We start from the raw sequence: 24,355 nt of genomic DNA, 5'->3' as shown, positions 1-24,355 counted from the left end.
TGGTATATAGTATATGATTTAATACTATAATATGGTATAGTATGACATAAATGATAATATTAGTAATTTAATATATTGTATAATATGGTATAATATGGTAATATTAGTATATGGTATAATATATTAATATCAATATGGACTATGGAGTTATGGACCATTTATGATATATGTAATTATTTCAATCATAAATGTATAATATGGTATAATATATTAATATGGTATTAGCTAGCCATTTAACCTAACGGCCTTATTAGGTATATTACCTATACCCTATACCCTAAGGTTTAAGATATGATATCCAAACACGGAAATTCTATCATCCCAACATGCATGAGATGGAGCGAGAATACTTTAAACCACAAATTTATGAACAAAAATTTGCTTCCTATGCAGCAGTATTATTTTCATCACTTCCACAGAGCATGATCCTTCAGCAGCAGCAACATCATTAATTATTGAGAGGCGAGAAATGGGACCTTACAGTAGCAACTTCAAAACATCCAAGGAAACTCCTGCTGCCAATATTGGTTTCCTCTTCCTCATGATCATAATGTTGGTTAATCTCATTCTCTTCCAGTGATCTGCCATTCGCTTCAGGTGTGAAGAAATACGTCACCACAAATCCCAAAATACAAACTCCACCTAAAATAATGATTGAGACCATGATCCTTAAATCATTCTCTTTTTTAACATGTACAGCCCACTGAATGCCAAGATATCCAACAATGGCCCCCACCTTCCCGGCAGCCCCGGAAATCCCATGACAAGTTGCTCGAAATCGTGCAGGAAAAAGCTCTGCCGGCACAATAAAAGTGGTAGTGTTTGGTCCAAAATTTGCAAAGAAGAAAGTGAGGCCATAGAGGACAAGGAACCCTTTGTTTGTGTTTTTAGACCAGTAAAATTTGTAGGGTATCCCCAATGCGAAATAAACGAGTGCCATGGCGACGAAGCCCATCATTTGGATTTTGCGTCTTCCAATCCGATCGATGAAATAGACAGTAAACCAATAGCCTGGAATTGTAGAACATATGGCAACGATGGCTTGCAAGCCTGCAACATGCAAAGCGTCCTGATAGACGTTCACATTGCTTTTTTGTTTGAGAAATTTTGTGTATATTTGAGATTGGAAGAGGTTGCTGCTGTAAAACACAACGTCCACGAGAAACCATGTGGCAGAACAAGAGAAGAGGTCGCGGCCGTGGAGGCGTAAAAATTGCTTGGAGAAAAGAGGATATGATGATGGTGGTGGAAGTTGCGGCGGCCCATCTTCTGCAATTTCACTCATTGAGACCTCCAACACCTTCTCCATGTCCTGAGCCGCTTGGTGGACATTTAGCTCAACCAATGCTGTATATCTGAACCAGACTAAGTAATTAATCAAGTCAATATTATACTATTAAATGTGTAAACAGCCACCATCGCATGCTTGTGTTCCCTCTTTTATATGCTTAGATTGTAATTCTTTTCTATTTTCCCCCTTAATAATTTATGGGATGGGACAAATATCACGTACCCATAATTTTCTTTAATTGGATATTAGGTTGAATCCCTTAGTATGTATATTTTTTTATTGAAAATCAAGATATTTTCTTTTTGAATTTTCTTCTTTCATGCATGCATGGCTGATTGAAAAGTGGATCTTGGTTCCTACTCGATCATAATTATGCGCCTATTGTATGGTGTTTATATACCTACTACGTACTATTTCGTGTTTGTATCGAGATAATTACAAAGGTTAATTAAATAATTACCTGGCAGTTTCAGGCATCTTCATACGCCAATAGTACGTCATGGCAGCGGGAATCGCACCAAGCATGAGAATCAACCTCCACGCGATGTCAGCTTCCATTGGCGTCTTCCCTTTGGGCGACGCATTCGCTTTCGACGTGGCGCCGTCGAATGCAGTGCACACCACCATCGTCACCACCGAGCTCGCCAAAATCCCAAACCCCTGCATCGAGAACACCGCCGCTATAAGCGAGCCACGTGTCCTCGTGTTGGCGAACTCCGACATGATGGTGGCCGACAGGGGATAGTCCCCGCCGATCCCGATCCCCAGCAGAAACCTGAAGAGCCCGAGACTCACCAGAACGCAGCCCCTCGACGTGCATATGGAGAAGCCGCACCCTATCGCGCTCAGCACCATCACCATCAGTGACAACCCGTACACGCGGCGCCTCCCCATTCGGTCCCCCAGCCGGCCGAACACCAGCTGCCCAATGACCGTCCCCAGGAGGGCCACGCCCACCAGGGCTGAAACGACAAGTGCCGGCACCACGAAGTTGTCGTTTGGGTCCAACGACGTCGTCTCGTCCTGATAGTATATGCGCCCAAGGAGTATCATTATGGGAGGGATGCAGAAGAGGTCGTAGGCGTCGGTGAAAAGGCCCATGCCGGCGATCATAATGGCCTTGAAGTGATACCATTGTGTCTTCGCCGTGTCGAGGGCAGAAAGGACTTTTAACGCCATTAATTAATTATTTACTAGCTATACCAATTTTTTGTTGCAGCAGATCGATCGATATATGGAGTAGCTACCAGTGCCAGAGGTACTAATTAAGCTTTGCTAATTAACACTTAGCTTATGTATATATATATATATACATCGTTGGATACATTAATTTAGTAATACTGATTGATATGTATAGACTTATATATATTAATGAGTTTGGGGGGAGGCATCAGACCGTTTCTCAGACTGAGACATTGATGTGATATCTCCAAGGTGGACAGTTAATACTAGTCTTTGATTCCATGAATATGCAAAGGAATCATTTCATTGCAGTCCTGCAGTCCATACGTTTTGGCTCAGCTTAGCCTGGTATGATGTCTTTCCCATCTAACACGTCTGACAACCTTGTACTTGTACTTGGAGAAATTACAGATGGCACATGCTTGGCTCGGCATGGGAACTGTGGTCCACTGCTATTCCAGAAGGTTCCGGTAATGTCTTCAATCATACTTCAATGACTACTTATTATTCCTGACATGCAAGCTTGAGATGAGACTGCTAGGGCTACCATTATTCTAAAGTCACATTTGCATTTAATACAAGCTCGTTGGGTAGTTGTGCATGACACTATTCCGAAATGATGACGTGGTCTCATCTCTATCACTCATCAACATATAAGAAAATATCTCATTTACCTCTTCTCAATTTGCTTATATATGCACACTTATAGACACAAGGAAGAGATTTACAACACACACCTTCTTGAGAGAATAACTCAAAAGATCTTACCTTGTTCTTCCATATTCTCCCAAGTTCATATTCTTGTTCTTACTTAACTACCTTTATAAGTCCATTACTGACTTACTCATCGAAGCTTAGTTGGCTAGTACCACACCAGTACAATATCTTCTGATTATTGTTCATACAGGTCACCTTTTGTTGAAGATCCCAAGCAAGATAACTTCCTAGCAACATCCTAATCTGTCACACCCCAAACCCCGGGTATGCAATAGTGGTACCCACGTACCTTGAATGCCCCAAGGTATTAATACCACTAAATCATGTATTAATCACCTAAGATACCCAAGGCGGGTTAAGCCATTTGAAAAGATAGTACAAGTTGGACCAGAGATAATAAATAGCGGAAAACATGTGAAGTAAAAATAAAACTTCTTTATAAAACCAACTCCCAAGATTACGATATTACATTGCAACCTTGAATAATTAAATAAATTCAAAATACATAACAAACACAAAATAAAGGTTTCAAAGTTACGCAAACGTAAAGTCAAAGTAAATTACTTAAAACAATCTCCAAACAATTGAAGAAAAATCAATAAAACAAACTCGACACTAGAAAAACAATTAAATGAAATCACTATTTGAATCCAGAAAGTTGACAAGTCTCAAGATGTTGATTTACTCGACCTTCGTCCAAGTTTGTCTCTTTACCATGCCTCGTACCTATAAAACATTCAATAAATAAGGAACAACAAGACAAATGTAGGTGGCAAGAAGCTCATACGATTATAGCTTCCCCTCAAGAGACCCTAGCTAATTTGAAAACTACAAAACCTTTTCAGTGGAAATCATTTTCTTACGGATCCTGTAATCATCAAAATAAGTTCTCCAAACATTTCATTTGAAATCCTTTACAAAATATTTATGACTCGGCTGTACAACAATATGGCAAACATGCACAAAAATCCATAAATAACAGTAAATCAGATGGTCGATACATATTAGGTACGACTATGGCCAACTATTAAAAGAAATAACATCCATAGCGAGAGTGCCCTGGTAATCAAAGATATGAACTCGTAATTGAGAAACTGTATCAACTGCCATCAGATCAGTTATGAGACCTGGCTTCGCACAAGCACACGCCACATGTGATAACATGGCTAAGTATTCCATAATGTAGTGATCAATTCTTCTAGAAGGTTTTTAGGGATTTGAACTCAAGGTCACGTACTACGCTACATGAACTCTCAGATCAATCATACAAATATAACATGTTATAATAATTTTAAAAAACACAAACACACACAAAGTCCATAGTCAAGAATGTAGGATAAATCCCCCTTCTTGCTTATGCATTCTCATCTGTTTCGAATCCATCCTCATTCTTGTCACGTCACAAAGAAATCATTCGGTAACTGGTGTTCCTAGTGTCTGACAATACGAAAACTTAGTCAGGAATGTAGGATAAGTCCCCCTACTTGGAATCTCATGCTCTTCTTGCATATGCATCCTCATCTGTTTCAAATCCATCCTCCTTCTTGTTACGTCACAAAGAAATCATTCAGTAATTGATGTTCCTAGTGTCCGACAATACGACAACTTAGTCAAAAGTTAAGTTCAACACAATCTCGTTATGACCCATCCTTTTAGGTCACACATCCCTAAAGACTCTAGTCCTAAGTTGACTAAACTCTACACTTTAGGGTTTCTAAGTTTCAAGTTAATTTTAAAGTTAAACCACTTGACTAATTGCCTTGGTTTAAAGCAATCACAAATTAATTTAGGTTAGAATAAATCAAACTCAAGTATTATCCAAGTATTTAATTAATTAGTATTTCTCAAAACTATTCTACTAATCACTACAAGAAAAAGGTATTTGGGCGACGAAACTTTGGGAGACGAACTCAAATTTGTCACCCAAAGAGGTTTTGGGCGACGAATTCAAATATTTGTCGCCTAAACCAATAAAGGTTTGGGCGAGGAATAATTTCATCGCCCAAACTGACTTTGGGCGACGAATATGATGTTCATCGCCTAAAGAACTTTTGGGCGACGAATACGGTGTTCGTCGCCTAAAATTACGCGCCAAAATACTCTTGGCCCACATTTTGGGAGACGAATCTATATATTCGTCGCCCAAAGTCCTTTTTGGCGACGAAATTATTCCTCGCCTAAAGAGACTTTGGGCGAGGAATATATAGATTCGTCGCCTAAAGTCACTTTGGGCGACGAATTTATGAATTCCTCGCCCAAATTCACTTTGGGAGACGAATCTATAGATTCCTCGTCCAAAGTCCAGTTCATTTTTTATGTGCATTTATATTTAGGTATAAGAATACGATACGATCGTGTTTTCAACGATCTGAACCGTTCATATTTTAGTTTCCTACTCAAAGATCATCCCTACAAAAATTTAACTCAATCGAAGATGTAGAAGTTAGGTAACTGTGGTCGAATTGGTGAACGATCGTGGGTTTTTTAATGATAATTCAATGGCTAGCTGAATTCCGATTTAGCTGATTTTTTGCAGAGATGATCTTTGAGTATGAACATAGAAAACGAACAACTCTGATTGTTGAAATCACGTTGTGGTCTTCACAATTATTGAAACGACAAGGTTTCAACGAAAGAGTTAATAAAATTATATTATGTAAGTGTTGAAACCGTTCATTTATATGTAGATGGGCATATCTTGATTGTGTTTTCAACGATCCGAACCGTTCATTTTTTAGTTCCCTACTCAAAGATTATCCGTGCAAAAATTTAGCTTAATCGGAGATGTAAAAATTAGGTAACGGTGAAATTATTTTATATTTGTATATATTTAAAATTATAAATATAATTTAGTAATTAAGTTAAAATTTAGAATCGTATTATATATTGTTAAGTATACAATCTTATTATAATAATTTATTATATATATTTAAATACTAAAATATAAATTATCAATTAGCAAAAAAAGGGTATTAATTAGGGCCATACTTTGGGCGACGAAGCTATATATTCATCGCCCAAAGTGATTTTGGGAGACGAATTTATATATTCCTCGCCCAAAGTGACTTTGGGAGACGAATTTATATTCCTCGCCCAAAGTGACTTTGGGAGACGAATATATATTCCTCGCCCAAAGTCACTTTGGGAGACGAATGCATATATTCCTCGCCCAAAGTCACTTTGGGAGACGAATCTATAGATTCCTCGCCCAAAGTCCAGTTCCTTTTATATGTGTATTTATATTTAGGTATAAGAATACGATGTAATCGTATTTTCAACGATCTGAACCGTTCATTTTTTAGTTTCCTACTCAATGATCATCCTTATAAAAATTTAGCTCAATTGAAGATGTAGAAGTTAGGTAACGGTCCTCAAATTAATGAACGATCGTCGGTTTAATAATGATAATTCAACAACTAGCTGAATTTCGATTTGGCTGATTTTTTGCAGGGATGATCTTTGAGTATGAACATAAAAAATAAACGGCTCTGATCATTGAAATCACATTGTGGTCTTCACAATTATTGAAACAACAAGGTTTCAACAAAAGAATTAATAGAATTATACTAATCAAGTGTTGAAACCGTTCATTTATATGTAGATGGGCATATCTTGATCGTGTTTACAACGATCAGAACCATTCATTTTTTAGTTCCATACTCAAAGATTATCCCTGCAAAAATTTAGCTCAATTGAAGATGTAGAAATGAGGTAACAGTGGTCAAATTAAAGAACGATCGTGGGTTTTATAATGATAATTCAACGACTAGTTGAATTCCGATTTGGCTGATTTTTTGCAGGGATGATCTTTGAGTATGAAGATAGAAAATGAACGGCTCTGATCGTTGAAATCACATTTTGGTCTTCACAATTATTGAAACGACAAAGTTTCAACGAAAGAATTAATAGAATTATACTCATCAAGTGTTGAAACTGTTCATTTATATGTAGATGGGCATATCTTGATCGTGTTTACAACGATCGTAACCGTTCATTTTTTAGTTCCCTACTCAAAGATCATCCATGCAAAAATTTAGCTCAATTGAAGATGTAGAAATTAGGTAACGGTGATCAAATAAAAGAACGATCGTGAGTTTTATAATGATAATTCAACGACTAGCTGAATTCCGATTTAGCTGATTTTTTGCAGAAATGATCTTTGAGTATGAACATAGAAAATGAACGGCTCTGATCGTTTTTCACAATTATTGAAATGACAAGGTTTCAATGAAAGAATTGATAAAATCGTGATTATATAACATCGTTAAGTTATTTTATATTTGTATATATTTAAAATTATAAATATAATTTAGTAATTAAGTTAAAATTTAGAATCTTATCATATATTATTATAAAGATTTATTATATATATATTTTGGTAATATTAAATATAAATTATAAATTTGCAAAAAATGAAATAAGGGCTATAAAAAATAAATTGGACTTTGGGTGACGAATTTATAAATTCGTCACCCAAAAATACTTTAGGCGACAAACTTATTCCTCGCCTAAAGTCACTTTAGGCGACGAATTTGTATATTCCTCGCCCAAAGTCTAATTTCTTTTTTACGTGCGAATTTTACTCAAACAATTGGCGGGGCATTTTCGCGCACAAAATTTAACAGATTTAGGCGACGAATATGAGTTCGTCGCCCAAATGGACTTTAAGCGACGAATTTTATGTGTTAGGAGACGAAAAAAATCCGTCGCCTAAACATGAGGCGTTGTATGCTGCATTGACCAAGGCGATACCTGGGTTTGTCCCGCCACCATCTTCTCATCAACCTCCGTCAGATATGAATGATGATGATGCTACTAGTTTAGAATAGATTGACTATATATATTAGGGTTAATTACTACTTTGTATGGATATTTTGATATATAAATTTATGAATTTTGTTTTATATAGTTTTTGAATAAAGAATTTTTTTTTTAAATATTAAATTTAAATATATAATTTAAATAAAAAAAACAATTTAAAAAAAAAAATGTTTGGGCGACGGAACATTCCGTCGCCCAAAGGGTGTTTGGGCGACGAACAAAGCTATTCGTCGCCCAAAGAATATTTGGGCGACGGAATTTTTCGTCACCTAAACATACTTTGGGCGACGAATAAGGGTATACGTCGCCCAAACCCTCTTGGGGCGACGAAAAATTCCGTCGCCCAAAGCACGTTCCAGCGAGGAAATTAGTTATTCCTCTCCCAAATCTTGTTTAGGCGACGGATAATTTTGTCGCCCAAACATGCTTTGAGCGACGAATAAATGTGTTCGTCGCCCAAACCCTCTTTGGGCGACGAAATTTGTCCCGTCGCCTAAACATGCTTTGGGCGACGAATTTTATGTGTTAGGAGACGAAAAAAATCCGTTGCCCCAGGTGTCTTTGGGCAACGAAATTTAGAAGTTCGTCGCCCAAACTCTTGGGCGTCACATTTTGGGCGTCCAAACGCTCGACGAACGCATTTCGTCGCCCAAACGTTTGGGCGACGAAACTCTACTTTGGGCGACGAATTTCGTTCCTCTCCCAAACCCTTTTTTCTTGTAGTGAATTAATCAAGTTTGAATAATAGCTTAAATCAAATTTAATCTCTACAATAGGACTTGTTAAATCTAACAAGTTAATAACCTTTAATTAAATCTCCAAATTAAGATTACAACTAATCATACTTAATTAACCAAATAAATTAAGCAATTAAATCTCTAAAATAAACTTAGGCATGCTTAATTAATAAATAAATCTTACTTAATTAATTTAAGCATGCAACCTAGCTAATATTAAAGCCTAAGAAAAATAATAATAAAATACTTACCCGGTTGTAGACCTCCATAGCTAGACTCCACTAAGCTCTCCAAGCTTGGAAGAGAAGACCTCAAAATATTTTACTATGAGGGAACTTCTCAAAAATATGAGCTTACTCCAGAATAGAAAGTATAATAATCTTTTTAGAGAGAGAAAGAGAAACCAAAGTTAGAGTAATAAGCTTTTTAAACTTTATTTGGTGGTGCAAGTGAAAATGAAGTACAAGGGTCTTTATTTATTGGCACAAATGGGTAGGAAGAAGTTGTGGGACAAAATGGGTGGATTCAGTAGGTCAATGGGCGGGTCAACGCATGGGCCAAAGAGGGATCCATATTGGCTAATGGCATGTCTACTAATCCGTAATCGGATTAGAAGGAATTGAATTGATGAGAAATTAGATTGAGGAAGAATTGCATTCCCATTGAAGCTGTTTATTAAACTATCTGGAATCAGAGTATGAATGATGTCATGTGAGGATTTAATTACTAAAATGCCCTTATTTTAACTAAATTATTTTATATGCTAGTTAATAATGTGAGGGTATAATGAGAAAACAATAAAGAATTGAATTCCTCCAAAATAAGGAATTGGATTACCATCTCCCACCCAAGAATCCAATTCCTCCAAAATAAGGAATTGAATTCCTAATTTCATGTGGACCCTACTTATGTTTGTATTCCCATATGATTAGTAAATAAATGAGTAATTCATAATCGGAATCCAATTCTTTATTTTGATTCCGATTACAGATTACTAAACATGCTATAAGTGAGTTGCTTCAAAATGGATGGTTAAGATAAAAACATGGTTTAATGAACTCCAATGGTCAAGATTAAAACATGGAGATTGATCCAATAAAACCAAGGTTACACTACCCAAGTACTCTCACTTAAACCAGCGCCCAGTCAGCCTCCACCCAGCCTCGAAAATTCACTCAGTCCACGTTATTTTTCCTATTTTCTAATTTCTCCAAACTTCAGAAATTCACTAAAAATAGCTCGGGACTCCAAATAATTTCTCGAAAAATCCTACGAACTTGTATTGATGAGTACTATTCCTATAGCCTCAAAATAGTTAAATCACTTCCAGAAAAATTATGAAAAATCCTCCTCTCATAATTTAATTTCAAAAAATAAAAATAAATAAAATAATCACCACTCTTGAATTTCCTTTTCCAAAATTCACTTCCAAGCAACTAAACTCTAGAACCACAATCAAAGGTCTTGGTTAGTTAAAACAAAGTTAAGGAAAAATCTAATTCCTTTAAATAAACCTTAAGAACAAGGTTAAAAAGCTTACGTAACAAAATTAACATAAGCTGAAAATTTAGGGTGTTACATAATCATCCTAAAAAAAGGCTGAATTGACATTCAGATCATCTACTTGAAGTTGTTGTACATATTAGATCATCGATTTTTGCATCAACACTATATATAAGTCATGTTTCTTCGAATATTTTCTGTAAATTGAATTGTTTTGGTCTAAGTATATGACATATTATGTTGATAGATAATTAATCTAACATTACATATTGAAATAATAATTAATTTAATTAATTATCTAAATTGTTACTATGACATTTTAATATATTACACTGAGTGGTGAAAAAACATTTCTCATCTTGTATGTATCATATATGGGAAAAACTTTAGTGGGGAGGTTTCCTGCCACCTCATCTTGCTGAGTAGCACAACCTCCCACTCAAAACTTGACATATGTTCAATTTTAATATTAATTTTTAATTTTCTTTTTCTTGTTTTACCACTAAATAAAAAACTAAGAAAAATAAGAAAAAAATCAAGAACTGCCCCACGCCACTCACTCCTACTCACCTGCAACAGCGTCATCGGCATCCCCCACCACTGGTGCCGACCATCCTCCCCCGCCCCCCCTCTCTCTCTCTCTCTCCTCTTTCTTCCTCACTAATTTCACAATCTGAAACTCTCTCTTAAACTTTGCATCCATGAAAGATTCCAAGCGAACACCAAAGTTTAGGTGAAAACCTTGCAATTGAATTATTTAATTCTTATAAACTTTCTTGTAATCTCAGTAATCCCCCAACCTATTGCTATTGAATCTTTGATTTTTACTACTGAATCCTGTAAATTTTTTTGGTAAAACCTTGGAGTTGGAACGTTCAATCAAATTGAGGTATGTGGTATTTGAGACACACAAACATATTTTACTTTTCCCTTTGGACACTTTCTTTGTGATTATCTCTAAAACCAAACGTCCAATAATGGCCGATCAGCTCACCGACGACCAGATCTCCGAGTTCAAGGAGCCTTTCATTTTCTTCGACAAGGACGGCGATGGCTGCATTACTACCAAGGAGCTTGGGACTGTCATGCGTTCAACTTGGGCGGAGCTTCAGGATATGATTAATGAGGTTGATGCTGATGGGAATGGTACCATTGATTTCCCAGAGTTCCTTAACCTGATGGCCCAGAAGGTGAAGGACACTAATAAGTCAGTGACGGCGCTGCAGATGAGTAGGGTGGATCCGTTTGATGGGGGGTTGTTGATTTTTTATTTATTTACAGTTTTTTAGTTTTTTATTTATTAGTAAAACAAGAGAAAAGAAAATTTAAAATTATTATTAAAATTGAACATATGGCAAATTTTGAGTGGGAGGTTGTGCCACTCAACAAGATGAGGTGGCAGGAAACCTCCCACCGAAGTTTTACTCATCCATATATACCATCGCTTGCTAAGCCTATATCTAATATATAATATATATACAGGCTTTTTTCATTGAAACATTCCTTATTTAAGGTTAAATAAGAGATCTCTTGTAGAGCCTATTTTACATTATATTTTAATGATCAGAATCGTCTACATTTTAGGTCTCTATTGAAATATCATCTTTGTAAAAAATTAGCTAAATCAGAAACCATTTACTCATTTGTTTAAATAGCCATTATTTCAAGTGTTTATCGAAAATATTTTGTTCGTCTATTTATTTGATCAAAATTAGATAGTTTAATGGTTTCCGATTTGTCTATTTTTGCAAAAATGATCTTTGAATATTGACCTAAAAAATAGACGTCTCGGATCATTGATATACTATATGGAGTGGCCCCATGAGGGAGCGTCGAGTGCTTGGTACTGCGCTCAGCCATTGTTAAAAACATGCTACCGAGTGCTCGGCGGCATGTTTGTACGTCCATTCGTCCGCACCTGATCGAATATTTATATTATATAGTAATGATCACTCGCTCACCATAGAGCGGGAATTTCCCGCTCACCTAACCACTCAGCAACGAATTTTAATGATCGGAACTGTCCATATTTTAGAGCATCATTCAAAGATCACCCTTGCAAAAAATCAGCCAAATCAGAAACTGTTTAGCCACTATATTACTGTCAACATTATTTCAACATTATCTGACGAACTGTATTTGTCTGCAAAGTTTAGAGAACCAAACAATTATCGATTTGGCTGATTTTTTACAGGGACAACCCTTAAGGATGGACCTAAAAAATAGACGGTCCCGATCATTGAATTTCTATCACCGTGGTGAGCGAGTGGTTAGGTGAGCGGGAAATTCTCCGCTCTATAGTGAACAAGTGATCATTTCGGTATATATATATATATATATATTTATATAATTAAATAATTAAGGTTGAAGTGTTTTTTTTTTCTCTTTGCAGAGTAGGTGTTGGACTTTTGGGAGTATGATGAGTGACAGTGAATTAAGGTTGCAGTGTTTTTTTTTTTTCTTTGCAGAGTAGGTGTTGGACTTTTGGGAGTATGATGAGTGACGGTGAATTAAGGTTGCAGTGTTTTTTTTTTCTTTGCAGAGTAGGTGTTGGACTTTTGGGAGTATGATGACTGATGGTGTTGTTGACTTGGAATTGTGTTTTTAACCTTATTTGTTGTTTCCTCTCTCTTGGATTAGCTTGTCTGCACTAGCTTTATCTTTATATAGTTTATTACTATCTACTGCCAAACAAGTGAACAACTTAATTTTTTAACATTCATTTATCTATATCTATATCTGTTTGCTAGGTGAAATTTTTAAAATACAAAAAATTGTCCATACTTTATTAAAATGCCAATCTAACAAATATTATCAATAGAGGGTAAAATGGTGAAATAAATAAGGTCAATTACAAATAAATCAATAAATATTTTTAATATTACAAATTAGTTAATAAACTTTTTTATAATTTTATTTCAGTCACCATTGACCAAAATGAAAAAAGATAAATTGCAATAAATCAATAAACATACATTATTATGCAATTTTAAAATTTTATTAGGTTTATGTTTGATTGCTCTGCCCAAAACCCGAGACCTAAACCTTAAGCCATAAACTCCATAACCCTAATTTTAAACCCTAAACTCTATTTATATACCCTAAACTGCATTTTTATACCCTAAATCAAATCAAAGATAACGTCGTAATTTTATACCCATGAATAATGAAAAAAGAAAGAAGGAAAGAAAAGGACAAATAAGTATTTTTCAATACACCAAAATACATGACATCATCAAGTGAATTAAATTTATTGACTAAAGTGGGATAATTTCAGACCTATTGACCTTTATGGGAAAAGAAACTCCACATTGACTATTATGTAATATTGAAATGTTTTATTAATTTAAATGTAATTTTCTAAAATAAATAACTAATTAAAAATTTGAAAAACTAAAAAGAAAGGAAAATGAGAACATATATGCTCCTAAAAAAGAGGAACCATGAACTACATATTTTTGTTTTTTTGTTTTTAAAAGGAACCCAGGTACTAACCATTATTAATTATCCATATATTTTTTTATTTTATCTGAATCATTTAATTTGCATGTAAAAAGATAGGGACAAAGAACTGGTGTTAGACCTGAAGAACGGGTCGTGTTTTGTGGGTTCGAATCAAACAAAAACACAAAAAAAAAAAAAAAAAAAAAACCAAAATAGGTGAGCATTTCAGACATCAACATTTGTGTCCCAAATCTGGGCCTTGACAATCTCGTCGATGTGGATGCTGCGAGTGGCGAACTCGACGCCAATGGTTCACTTTGAATTGAGGCTGAGGGTCGAGACTCGAGAGGGAGAGATCACAGAGAAACTTTGAAGGCTGAACTCGATGGAGGCTGAGGGTCGAGAGGGAGGGAGGGAGGGAGGGAGAGAGAGGGAGAGAGAGAGAGAGAGAGAGAGAGAGAGAGAGAGAGAGAGAGAGAGAGAGATTGCAAAGATTTGAGAGACAGAGAGAGTGAGGTGAGGTGAGGCGCGAGTGAAGTACACAGGGAGAGAGAGGATGGAGCGGCGAGTCCATCGCCTCTCGCCTTGTCAGCATCAGCCACTAGACTGGTTGAGGGAAGGAGAAAGAGAAGAGAGAAGAAAGGGAAATATGAAAATGAGGAATGAGGGGATGCGTGCGTGGGTTGATTGGTTGGGGAATAAAGGGAAAATGAAAAAATAAATAGAGAATAGAGAAAAATGTCAAGTTTGCCATTTTCTTAACGGGTGAAATGGGTGATCCTTGAATTCATCCGACACGACCCGTTAACTTAATGGGTCACTAATGAGTGACACTAATATCAACCCGGCCTTATAACCTTTAACCCAAACCTTAAATTTGCTTGTCGTTTTGTGTTGTGTTAACGAGTCGTGTGTGTTTTTGCCAGGTCTAGCTGGTGCCAAGTGCCAAATTGGTGAAGCTAGCTCGTATTAATCAAGGAACATAGGATCAAAGTTTCAAGAATTGTATATTACATTACATTGAGCCCGTGTGGACCCTTGAATGGTAACACTTTTTTGGACTAATTTGGGAGACTTCCATTCAGGTCCTTTAATTTTATATTTTACTGACGAAAGTCTTATGGCTATTATAATTCTAAATAAACTCCAAAATATTGTAACTATTCCATGTTACATAATATTGGTCCATTAATTTTTATTTTTTTCACGTATACCAGGTGTCGAGCGCTCGGCGACCATTGCCGAGTGTTCAGCAGTGCATTTTTGCTTCTTTTTCGAGCTCTCGATACTGGTTTATTGGCTTTATATTAGGTTTTAACTCTAGGATTCTCAGAGTAAACATATAATATGCAGCCTCCACAAACCACATGCCTCATAAGCCCGCTGAGTGTTTGGCAGTGCATTTTTGCTTCTTCTTCGAGCCTTCAATATTGATTTGTCGACTTTATATTAGGTTTTAACTCTTAGATTTTGGGCACAAACCACATTCTATACCTTAGGAGAGTATGAACTGAAGCCGTACCTATATCCTCAAAAAATAAAAAATTATGACATATTTATTTGACATGGCAGTGGTCAAAGGGTTTTATTTAGAAAAAACAAGAGTTTTATTTAGAAAAAAAAAATGTATAAGGTTTTAGTCCCAATAAAAAATGCAAGAGGAAATTACAGATTTAGTCTAGTTATTTTACACCTAGTTCAATTTTGGTCCACAATCTTTTTTAAGTTATGTTTTAATCCACTAATTGTTCCACTTGTTCAATAAAGGTCCAGATTTGTTTTCTCAAATTTGGTCTGCCTTTTACCTTATCAAATCTCACCCAAATTCAGCAAAGATATACTTGTTTTAAAACTATGCATTTCTTCTTTACAACTTTATAAAGATCATTCAAATTGGAGTTCTAAAATTCAAGATAATTGACCCCAAAGTATGGTATTCGAAACTGCCAATTTTTCAAACTTCACCCAATCTCAATTCTCTTAGATTATAATACTTCAAATTTGTTTTTATGACTAAGAAATGATGAAATATAACTTATACTTCAATTATAATTGAAGAAAACACAACCCAAAGAATTTAAAGTCACAAATCTGGACATTTATTGAACAAATGAAACAATTAGTGGACTAAAACAGAACTTAAAAAAGATCGTGGACCAAAATTGAACTAGATATAAAATAAGTGGACCAAATCTGTAATTTTCTCAAAAATGCAATAAGGACTAAACTCTAATTTTTTTATTTTTTTACTTAATGACAATAATTGACTTCCAATAACTGATTTTGTCTACGCTTCCAAAAATACTTGACTAACAGCAGAAACTTATCCATAGTGTATTCCACAAGATTAAGATCCCCAGGTAACGTCATATCTTGATTTTTATAATTTTCTGTAGGAAATGTGATCCTTGTGCTCTCATTTTTGTTTAATTTTTTATCTTTTTTATTTGTAGTTATTCAATCTATTGACTTCAAGCACAATACCGTCAAACAACTAAAGGGGCATCGGTGAGATAATCTCCAGCTCATCATATTCATAATTCATATTTCTGCTTTGTCTGAAAAATGTGTGCTAAGAGATTGAGTGGTGTTTTTAGTTTATGAGTTTTGAGGTTAATTCTTCACAGGTTTTATTTGCGCACAACATTTTCGTTTTCAATTTTCAATTTTTATTTTTAATAAAAGATAGAGACAGAAAAAAATTGAGAGAATGAGAAGAGAGAATAGATATGAAGAGGATAAATTGTATATGGAATGATGCATAAGATGAAAACTAAAAACTAGTCCAAAAACTGTTTCAAATCATTTTATTTTTTTGGGTAATAAAAATAAGTTTTTTTTTTTTTTTTCCTGTTTTTGTTGTATCATTGTATGCACTGTCTTTCATTTATTCCTTATATCTCTGATATCTCATCCCCCTCCCTCCTTTGTCTTCTTCCATATATGTTGTCTCTATCTCATTAACTAAAAAAGAAATGCCAAGAACATAAATGTTATCAAACGACCCTAAACAACCTACCCATTTGATTTTCATTATCCATGAAGAGTTCTAATAATCTGAAAATGACTACAAAGAAGTGCACCAATCTTTTTTATACTATACCGAAGTAAACACATTCACTTTTGCAAACAAAACTGCACATCTGTGTATATGCATGCATTTTTCTTCCCCCATTACCACTCTCCCCATGTTGGACCACAAACAAGAAGGAATGCCATAACAAACGAGATGGCCCTCTCACAAACCTCACAAATGCGGAAACCTGCTTTCTTCTGGAGGTGTTCTGTATTTCATAACAACCACTTCCAGGATTCCATCACGTCGGGAATTAGAAGAAATCAAACGGGGGTCAACAGGTCCAGGAAGATTAAAGGAAATGGTAAATGGTCCAGGCGGGCATAATTGCTGGACTTTCATATGCCACACAGTTGATGAGTCTCTCAGAAGTCCGACATCTGCCATGACTCCTTCTATATGAACCTTCCCATCACGTTGGATATCACATTGTACTTTACCTGCAAGAGCAAGAATTACCTACTTGGCCGCTATATTCAATTACTTTAACACTAGCATTTAAAAAGAGCAGCCCAGTGAAATAATTATGCTTCTTCTATGCACTATGTATGAGAGACATATATAGTTAATGAAAATATAGGGAACTTACACTGATCCTTCCGAAGACCAGGAAGTACAACTCGAAAAAGGTAGGCAGCTTCACTCACTCCAATGTCAACAAGGCCAATAGGAGGTGCAGCATTACATTCCTTTGCTGTTCCAGTTAAAACAACAGCTGGCTTCAGATGTGGGTGGTCAGCAACATTTTGCATGCCCATGCTGCCAAATTAACTTCTTTATGGTCTTGATCTCCCAAATACACCTATTAATTTAATTTAAATACGCAATTGATGAATTAAGGATTAAGGAAAATCTATATTGATCAGCAAAAGTTAATTTCGCTCAAAATCAGAGATTTATCGTACCTGCACTCCCAAGTACTGATCAAAAAAAGGAAAAAACGAATTCATGTGAAGTTCTAAATTAAAAACTTCTTATATAAAAATTGTATGATGTGTTTGTGTGAAACTAAGGAATTTAAAATTACGTATCTTGTGAAATTTATGCAGTGGCTGATCTTAATTTTGGCTAGCCTGGGCAGTAGCCTGGACTGGCCCAACTGAAAGTTTCTTTTTTCTATGTAAACTATATACAGCCCAAACACTTCTAGCCCACCCCCAGCCCCAAAATGCAGCCCACTCCAGTCCTACATCCAGCCCACATCCAGCCCACCCCAGCTCCACATCCAGGCTCCCCCCTAATTTATGTCTATTACAGCATATTAGTTCTTCTTTTTGCTATATGGCAGCTAGTAATTGTGTCTTGAAAGAAAAGAAAAGGAAAACATGTGCATAGCATGAGGAGGGAGGGGGAGGATTATGATGATGAAAGAAGGAGGGAAATAAATAGTATAAGCATGAGAGAAAGTTTATCAAAAGGAGAAGAAACAAAACCCTACAAAATGCAAAATACATGCCTGAGATAAGTACCACAGAAAATAAAGAATATACTATCCAAATTAAAATGACATGGGGAAGTTGAGTTCGGATTACAGTTTAAGACCATTCATCCTTAACCTAAACAAATCATAGGTTCGACACTTCTCAAAATCAAACAGTTTCCGCTGATACAGACAGCTTCACACAAAAAGATTACGGAAAAAATATCATGCAAAGAATAACATGGACCAAAATGTTTCACCATTCACACCACCACTGAGGTCATAAAAAAGCCTAACTCGTTGCTAATCTAACATCTGATTCAAGTACCATTCTGATTGGAGATTTAACTGTTTTATTTTTGTTGAGGGGGAAGGGCCAGATTTCACAAGGAAATCTCACCTCATTCAGGCTCTGATGAACTACTTCAATTAATCACTTATTGATACTTAATTACAAGATTACATGCTAGTTTAACATAGATATGATGGAAAAAGAGGAAAGGTTCGACTTATTTGCTTCCTCATTTGCCATGGGGATTGAAAGGAAACACATAATTAATTGTCTAATTGCTTATTCTACTTCTGGAAACCCATCATATACTAATTTCTTGAGTTATGCTAGTGGATTAAAACGACCGCATGAAAGTGTATTTCTTTTTTCTTTTTTTCTTTCTTGAGTTATGCATGCCATGTTCTTGCGAGAAAATTTAATCCGTGGCAAAGCAAAATAAGGCCAAGGGAAATGAGGTAATGCATGCATGCCACATTCTTGCAAGAAATTTAATCAGTGGCGATGCCAGATAAGGCTAAGGGAAATGAGGTAATGCATGCATGCCACCTAACTTTTTTTTAAGTATTTATACCACTTATTACATCTTTATCTTTGCACAACAGTTTTCTATCTACTAGAGCCCCAAAGGCTTCAACTCTCCTCTCGATTTCTCAACAAATGAGGTAAATTTTCTCACTCCTTTACAATCGAGACAGAACTGTGTAGATTTACACAAATCCATTTTTTGGAAAATAAGGTAAATTTCCTCTCTTTTTTCCAATCCAGACACAGATCTGCATAGATCTACACAAATCCATGTAAATCCCTTTTATCTTTTCCCTCTAAAATACCACGATTATTGGTCTATCAAAGGGTACTTTTTTCTTCTATGATTCACCTGAAATTAGAGTTTTTGTTATTTGCTTCTAAGAATGAATTGGTGATTTTAGAATAAGGGATTGTTATATGTTTTTTGATGATTGGGCTTTTTCATATTAGGATTTTGGTGCAGTTTATTAAACTCTTTTGGAGCTGAAATTTGTTGGATGTTACTGTTTTATTATAATTTTCTGAGAGAACTGATCTTTCTTTCCCTTTAATTTTTCATCTGTGTTTGGTATTTTGTTTTCCCTCTTTGTATATTCCCTCTTTCCATTTATAGAGCTTGAGATTAAATATTATGCTTCTTTGTAAATTCCCTCTGTTCGTTTAAGCCAGTTAAGCAAGAGAACCAAAATGATTTCTTAAATTTAACAAAAAGAAAAGGCAATTCTTCTTTGATTTCAGTTTTAATAAGGAAAGCAACATAAAGTCTCTTCTTGAATTAAAAAAATAGTGAATCAAAATAATGAATCAAACAGTTAAGCAGCACAAAGTCTCTTCTTGTATTCCAATGCCAAAGTGCCCAAATGAATATCAGCCAAATCTACATACCTGAGTCCTCTTTTCAGCACCAACTGCGATCGCAAGGCTGAAGCGTCTGCAAATCGTAGTAGTCCAACTTCTCTCTCTCTGCGAGTCCAAAATTTTTCTGGGTTTTGATTGTTGTTCACTATCTGGCGCTGGTGAGATGTCGGGTGGTAGTCTGGTAGATTGGAAGGAGAAGGGGGACGGGTGATGTCAGAGGTGGGAGTGGAGGACTGGAAGTAACTTTGGTTCACAGTAATGGGGAATAGCAAATCTCTTGTTCTCTTTCTAAACAAAAACCTACAACTACAACTACAACCAAATACCCTACAACACCCCACGACCTCCACAACCAATGTTTTTGTTTGAAATTTGAATGTATTTTGTGAATTTTTTATAACTTTGTATTGAATTGTTAAAAAAATATTTTATCGAATATTTTTACAAAGAAAAGGAAAATGTTATGTAGTCTAACCAAGAAATTAAATTTCGGAGTTTGAGGAAAATTTTTAAATTTCGACAAAAACGGCGGAAATTACTATCAAAATGCGAAAAATTTTAATGAAACTTTACCATATATTTATTTAACATATTATCTACTAAATTGATAAAAAATATTGAAGAAACCAAATTATATAGTAGGTTTCATGTGATATAAGGTGAATATAATATGCGCTGAAGCAAATACTGTTAAATAAAATTAATATAATGAATAAATAAAATTAGTATATTCTTTATACTCTATAATTTAATTATACACTAAAATCTAAACCCTAATACTCTATATACTCTATATACCCTAATACTCTTTATACTCTATAATCTATACATTAAACTTTATATACTCTATATTCTTTAGGATATTAGGTTTTAGGCCCTTTAGGATATTTTTAATTATTTTTTTATATAGAAATATATTAGAGTTTAGGGTTTAAAATAACTAAACAAAATCTCAAACTTTTTTTTTTCTTTCCAATTGCCCAAAGACCCGAAACCACCCCTCCCTTTTTCTCTCTTATTTTTTTTTTCTTTCCTTCCTTTTTTCTCGTGCCTCTAACCCAGCCAAGCTTTGTCTTCACTTAGTGTAACAACCCAAATTTTAGCTTATGGTAATTTTGTTACTTAAATTTTTCAAACTTGTTTTAAAGTTTGTTTAAAGGAATTAGAAATTTCCTTAAGTTTATTTTAACTAACTTAGACCTTTGGTTGTAGTTCTAGAGTTTAGTTGTGTGGAAATGAATTTTAGAAAAGGAAAATTCAAGAATTTGGCGATTATTATTTTTTTCAGAATTAAATTATGAGAGTAGGATTTTTCATAATTTTTTTGAAAGCAATTTGACTATTTTGAGGTTATAAGAAATTAGTACTCATCAATACGAATTCGTAGAATTTTTCAGTGAATTATTTGGAGTCTCAAGTTATTTTTGGTAAATTTCAAAAGTTGGAAAAAATAAAAAATAGGAAAATTTCCATAATTTCGATAAATTTCGGTAAATTTCGCTGAAATTTCAAAAATTTCGGCGAAAACTTCACGAAAAATTGTTGAATATGTGTTTTGATTTCGGAACCCTAAAAAAACAAAATTTTCAACGAAATTTTTCCGAAAATTTAAAAATTTAAAACCTTGAGTCTAACTTTTAAATCATGAAACAATGTTTGTGGTCAAAATTGTGAAACAATGTTTATGTTGTGTGCATGTTATATTCTTGGCTCAAGATGATCACACTCTATGATTTACAATAGCTAGCTTGGACAATCAGCCAAACTTCCATTGAGTTAAATCTCAATAAGAAGAAAAATCATTATATGTGATGGTTATCAGTGACATTTCTCCCATAATTAAGGCTGGGTCGGTAAACCGAAAAAACTGATCCGACCACAATTACCGGCCATTTCATTCCGACAGAAACCGATCCGATAGGTGACCGCATCGTCGGTGTCGGTAAGTATACTGATCCGACCATGGGCGGTGACGAGTGCGGTGTTAGACATTCATTATCGTCGGTAAACCGCTACTGACGATATATATGTATTTAATTTATTTTTTATTTATTTTTAATGTATGATTTAATTATAGCCGTTGGATGGAGGGTGCATGATAATGCACCCGATCACAAAAAAAACCCTAAGTCTAATAACATCATTTCATATTTTCATTTTTCTTCTGATTTTATCTTCTCAGCCTCTCTTTTCTCTCTTCGCGATTCTTCTTCTTCTTCTTCAAGCTCTCTCTTCTCTTAGACCACCACCACCACAACTAGATGCCACCAGTCCACCATTCACCAGTCAGCACTAGTCATCTCCTTTCTTCTCCCCTATCTTTTCTCTCTTCTTTCTCTTAGTCTCTGCTTGTTTTACGATCTCTGAGAAGACTGAGGTATCTTCTTTGATCTCTTCTTCTGAGACTCAGTTTCTCATCTTCACACTTAGTGTATGAAATTCCTCTCTGTGTATGAAATTCTGATTATGAAATTAGGGTTTCATTTTCTAATTTGAGGGAAAGCTAAAATTAGTTCTTAATTAAGTTAATTTTGTGTTTGCAGGTTAAGGGAAGCTCACAGGAACTTCAATTGGACCTGTCCAGTGCTTGGAAGGTTGGGTTACTTGGGTAAGTCATAAGTGCTAACTCAATTATGCTCTGTGCCTCTGTTAGTCTGTTCTTGAAAATTGAAATTAAGTTTTTAAAATTAGGTTGTTTGTTCTTGAAATTAGGTAACTGCTCACTGTGTTATGTCATCTATTAATTAACATTTAACTATGTTTTCGTGCTGTTAGTTTAGAAAGAGACTCATGTCATGCATGCTTGTGTATTTCGTGCTGCTAGTTTAGAAATTGACTCATGAGTCATGTATGCAGTATGCTTGTGTAGAATTGTAGACTAGTAGATTGTGTAATTGTGTAGTTGTGTAGTTGTGTAGTTGTGTTTGTGTATTGCCAGCTGCCTAGAATAAATTAATAATGATGTATGGTTTGGTAACTTTGGTTTGTTAATTTGTTTTGTATCCTAGGGTTTAGGATGGAGTCTAGCCATTCTATTTCAAACACTAATGTCTATCTTAATGAACAAACACCCCAAAGTTCCCATACACAAAATCCACCCCAACTTGAAACAATTCTAACTCAAACACAGTCTGGGGTTGGGGAAAATGAACAACCAGAAGGTCCACAACCTGAACCAGCTATTGAACCCAAGTCTTAGAAGGTCAAACAGAGTGATGTATGGTCTTTTTGTACAAAAGTCTTTAAAAAAAATGACAAAGGAGTGATGTACCCCTATGCTGTTTGCAATACATGCAAACATGAGATGCCAGCCCACCCTAAAAACAATGGTACTACTGGGATTATGAATCACATAGAGAAGAGGTGCACAAAAAATCCAGGTTACAAGGGTAATGTGAAAAGGAAATCAACCCTTACACAGGAGACCATGGGGGCTCCATTGGTTCCCCATGTCTTTAACCAGAAAAAACATGAAGAGAAAAGGATTAAGTGGATTATAAGAGAAGATCAGCCTTTTAGGGTGGTTGATGCAGTATCCTTTAGGGAGATGATTAGTGACTTGTGTCCTAAGTTTAAAATTTCAGATAGGAAGAAGGTAGCTACAGGGGTGTTAGACTTGTACAATGTGCAGAAGACAAAGATTATGAGTGTGATAGGTGCTCAAAGGGTAAGCATCACCACTGATATTTGGACATCTGTCGAAAATATCAATTACATGGTGGTGACTGCCCATTTCATGGACAGTGAGTGGATGTTGCATAAAAGGATTATCAACTTCACTAAGATTAATTCACACAAAGGTGAACACATAGGGAGGTTTTTAGAGCACAGTTTGATGATGGATTGGGGGATAAAAAAGGTGTTTAGCATCACAGTGGACAATGCTAGTGCAAATGATGTGGGGGTTGAGTATATGAGAAAGAGGTTAAAAGAGGTAGGTACATTGCTCTTTGATGGCATGTACTTGCACATGAGGTGTGCTTGTCACATCCTCAATTTAGTAGTGAAGGATGGGTTGAAGGAGATGGTTGGTTCAATTGAAGGAATAAAGAATTGTGTGAAGTGGGTTCACTTCTCTCCACAAAGGTTAGATAAGTTTAGAGAATATGCAGTCTTGATGAACAAGGGGCCAATGTCCACTATCTCAATGGATGTTAGCACTAGGTGGAACTCCACCTACAAGATGTTGGACAGTGCCTTCAAATATAAAATTGTATTCTCTAGAATGGCAGAGGAGTATAGGCCATTTATGACCTATTTTTCTAAGAAAGATAGGGATGGAAAGGTGAGGATGAGCCTCCAAGTGATGATGATTGGGATAAGGCATCTGCCTTTGTGGTGTTCTTAGAAAAATTCTATGATGCTACTTTGGTGCTTAGTGCAATCAAGCCATGCACAAGCCCCGAGCTATTTGTAACAATAAGTGAGTTACAAGTAGAGATTTTGGACAAAACTAAAGATTTTAGTAATCTTGGGTTGCAAAGTG

At 35.4% G+C, this 24,355-nt stretch overlaps 2 protein-coding genes and 1 pseudogene across 3 annotated transcripts; 1 reads left to right on the top strand and 2 right to left on the bottom strand.

Moving 5' to 3' along the window:
• Window positions 1-13,005, top strand: part of LOC147273035 (calmodulin-like) — a 76,038-nt pseudogene extending 63,033 nt beyond the window's left edge.
• Window positions 430-2,578, bottom strand: LOC147273036 (putative inorganic phosphate transporter 1-9). Its single transcript, XM_086228462.1, has 2 exons — window positions 1,752-2,578; window positions 430-1,355 (listed from the first exon to the last, which is right to left on the bottom strand). Exons 1-2 carry the CDS (start codon window positions 2,468-2,470, stop codon window positions 449-451), a joined length of 1,626 nt encoding a protein of 541 aa, XP_086084588.1. The 5' UTR covers window positions 2,471-2,578; the 3' UTR covers window positions 430-448.
• A 3,614-nt stretch (window positions 13,006-16,619) lies between the features above and the next one.
• Window positions 16,620-20,183, bottom strand: LOC147273034 (increased DNA methylation 3-like). Of its 2 annotated transcripts, XM_086227401.1 has the most exons (4): window positions 19,897-20,183; window positions 17,677-17,691; window positions 17,361-17,573; window positions 16,620-17,211 (listed from the first exon to the last, which is right to left on the bottom strand). In XM_086227401.1, the coding sequence occupies exons 3-4, from the start codon at window positions 17,527-17,529 to the stop codon at window positions 16,943-16,945; spliced, it is 438 nt and encodes a 145-aa protein (XP_086083527.1). In that variant the 5' UTR covers window positions 17,530-17,573; window positions 17,677-17,691; window positions 19,897-20,183; the 3' UTR covers window positions 16,620-16,942. The 2 variants fall into 2 exon arrangements, with proteins under 2 accessions (XP_086083527.1, XP_086083526.1); XM_086227400.1 differs by lacking the exon at window positions 17,677-17,691 and having other exon boundaries at window positions 16,624-17,211; window positions 19,897-20,182.
• Window positions 20,184-24,355: the final 4,172 nt, after the last annotated feature.

The sequence above is a fragment of the Dryas octopetala genome, chromosome 9, assembly GCF_963921425.1.
Source record: "Dryas octopetala chromosome 9, drDryOcto1.1, whole genome shotgun sequence".
Classification (NCBI taxonomy): domain Eukaryota; kingdom Viridiplantae; phylum Streptophyta; class Magnoliopsida; order Rosales; family Rosaceae; genus Dryas; species Dryas octopetala.
The sequence above is the reverse complement of the archived record's forward strand: the minus strand, read 5'-3'. Positions and strand labels throughout refer to the sequence as shown.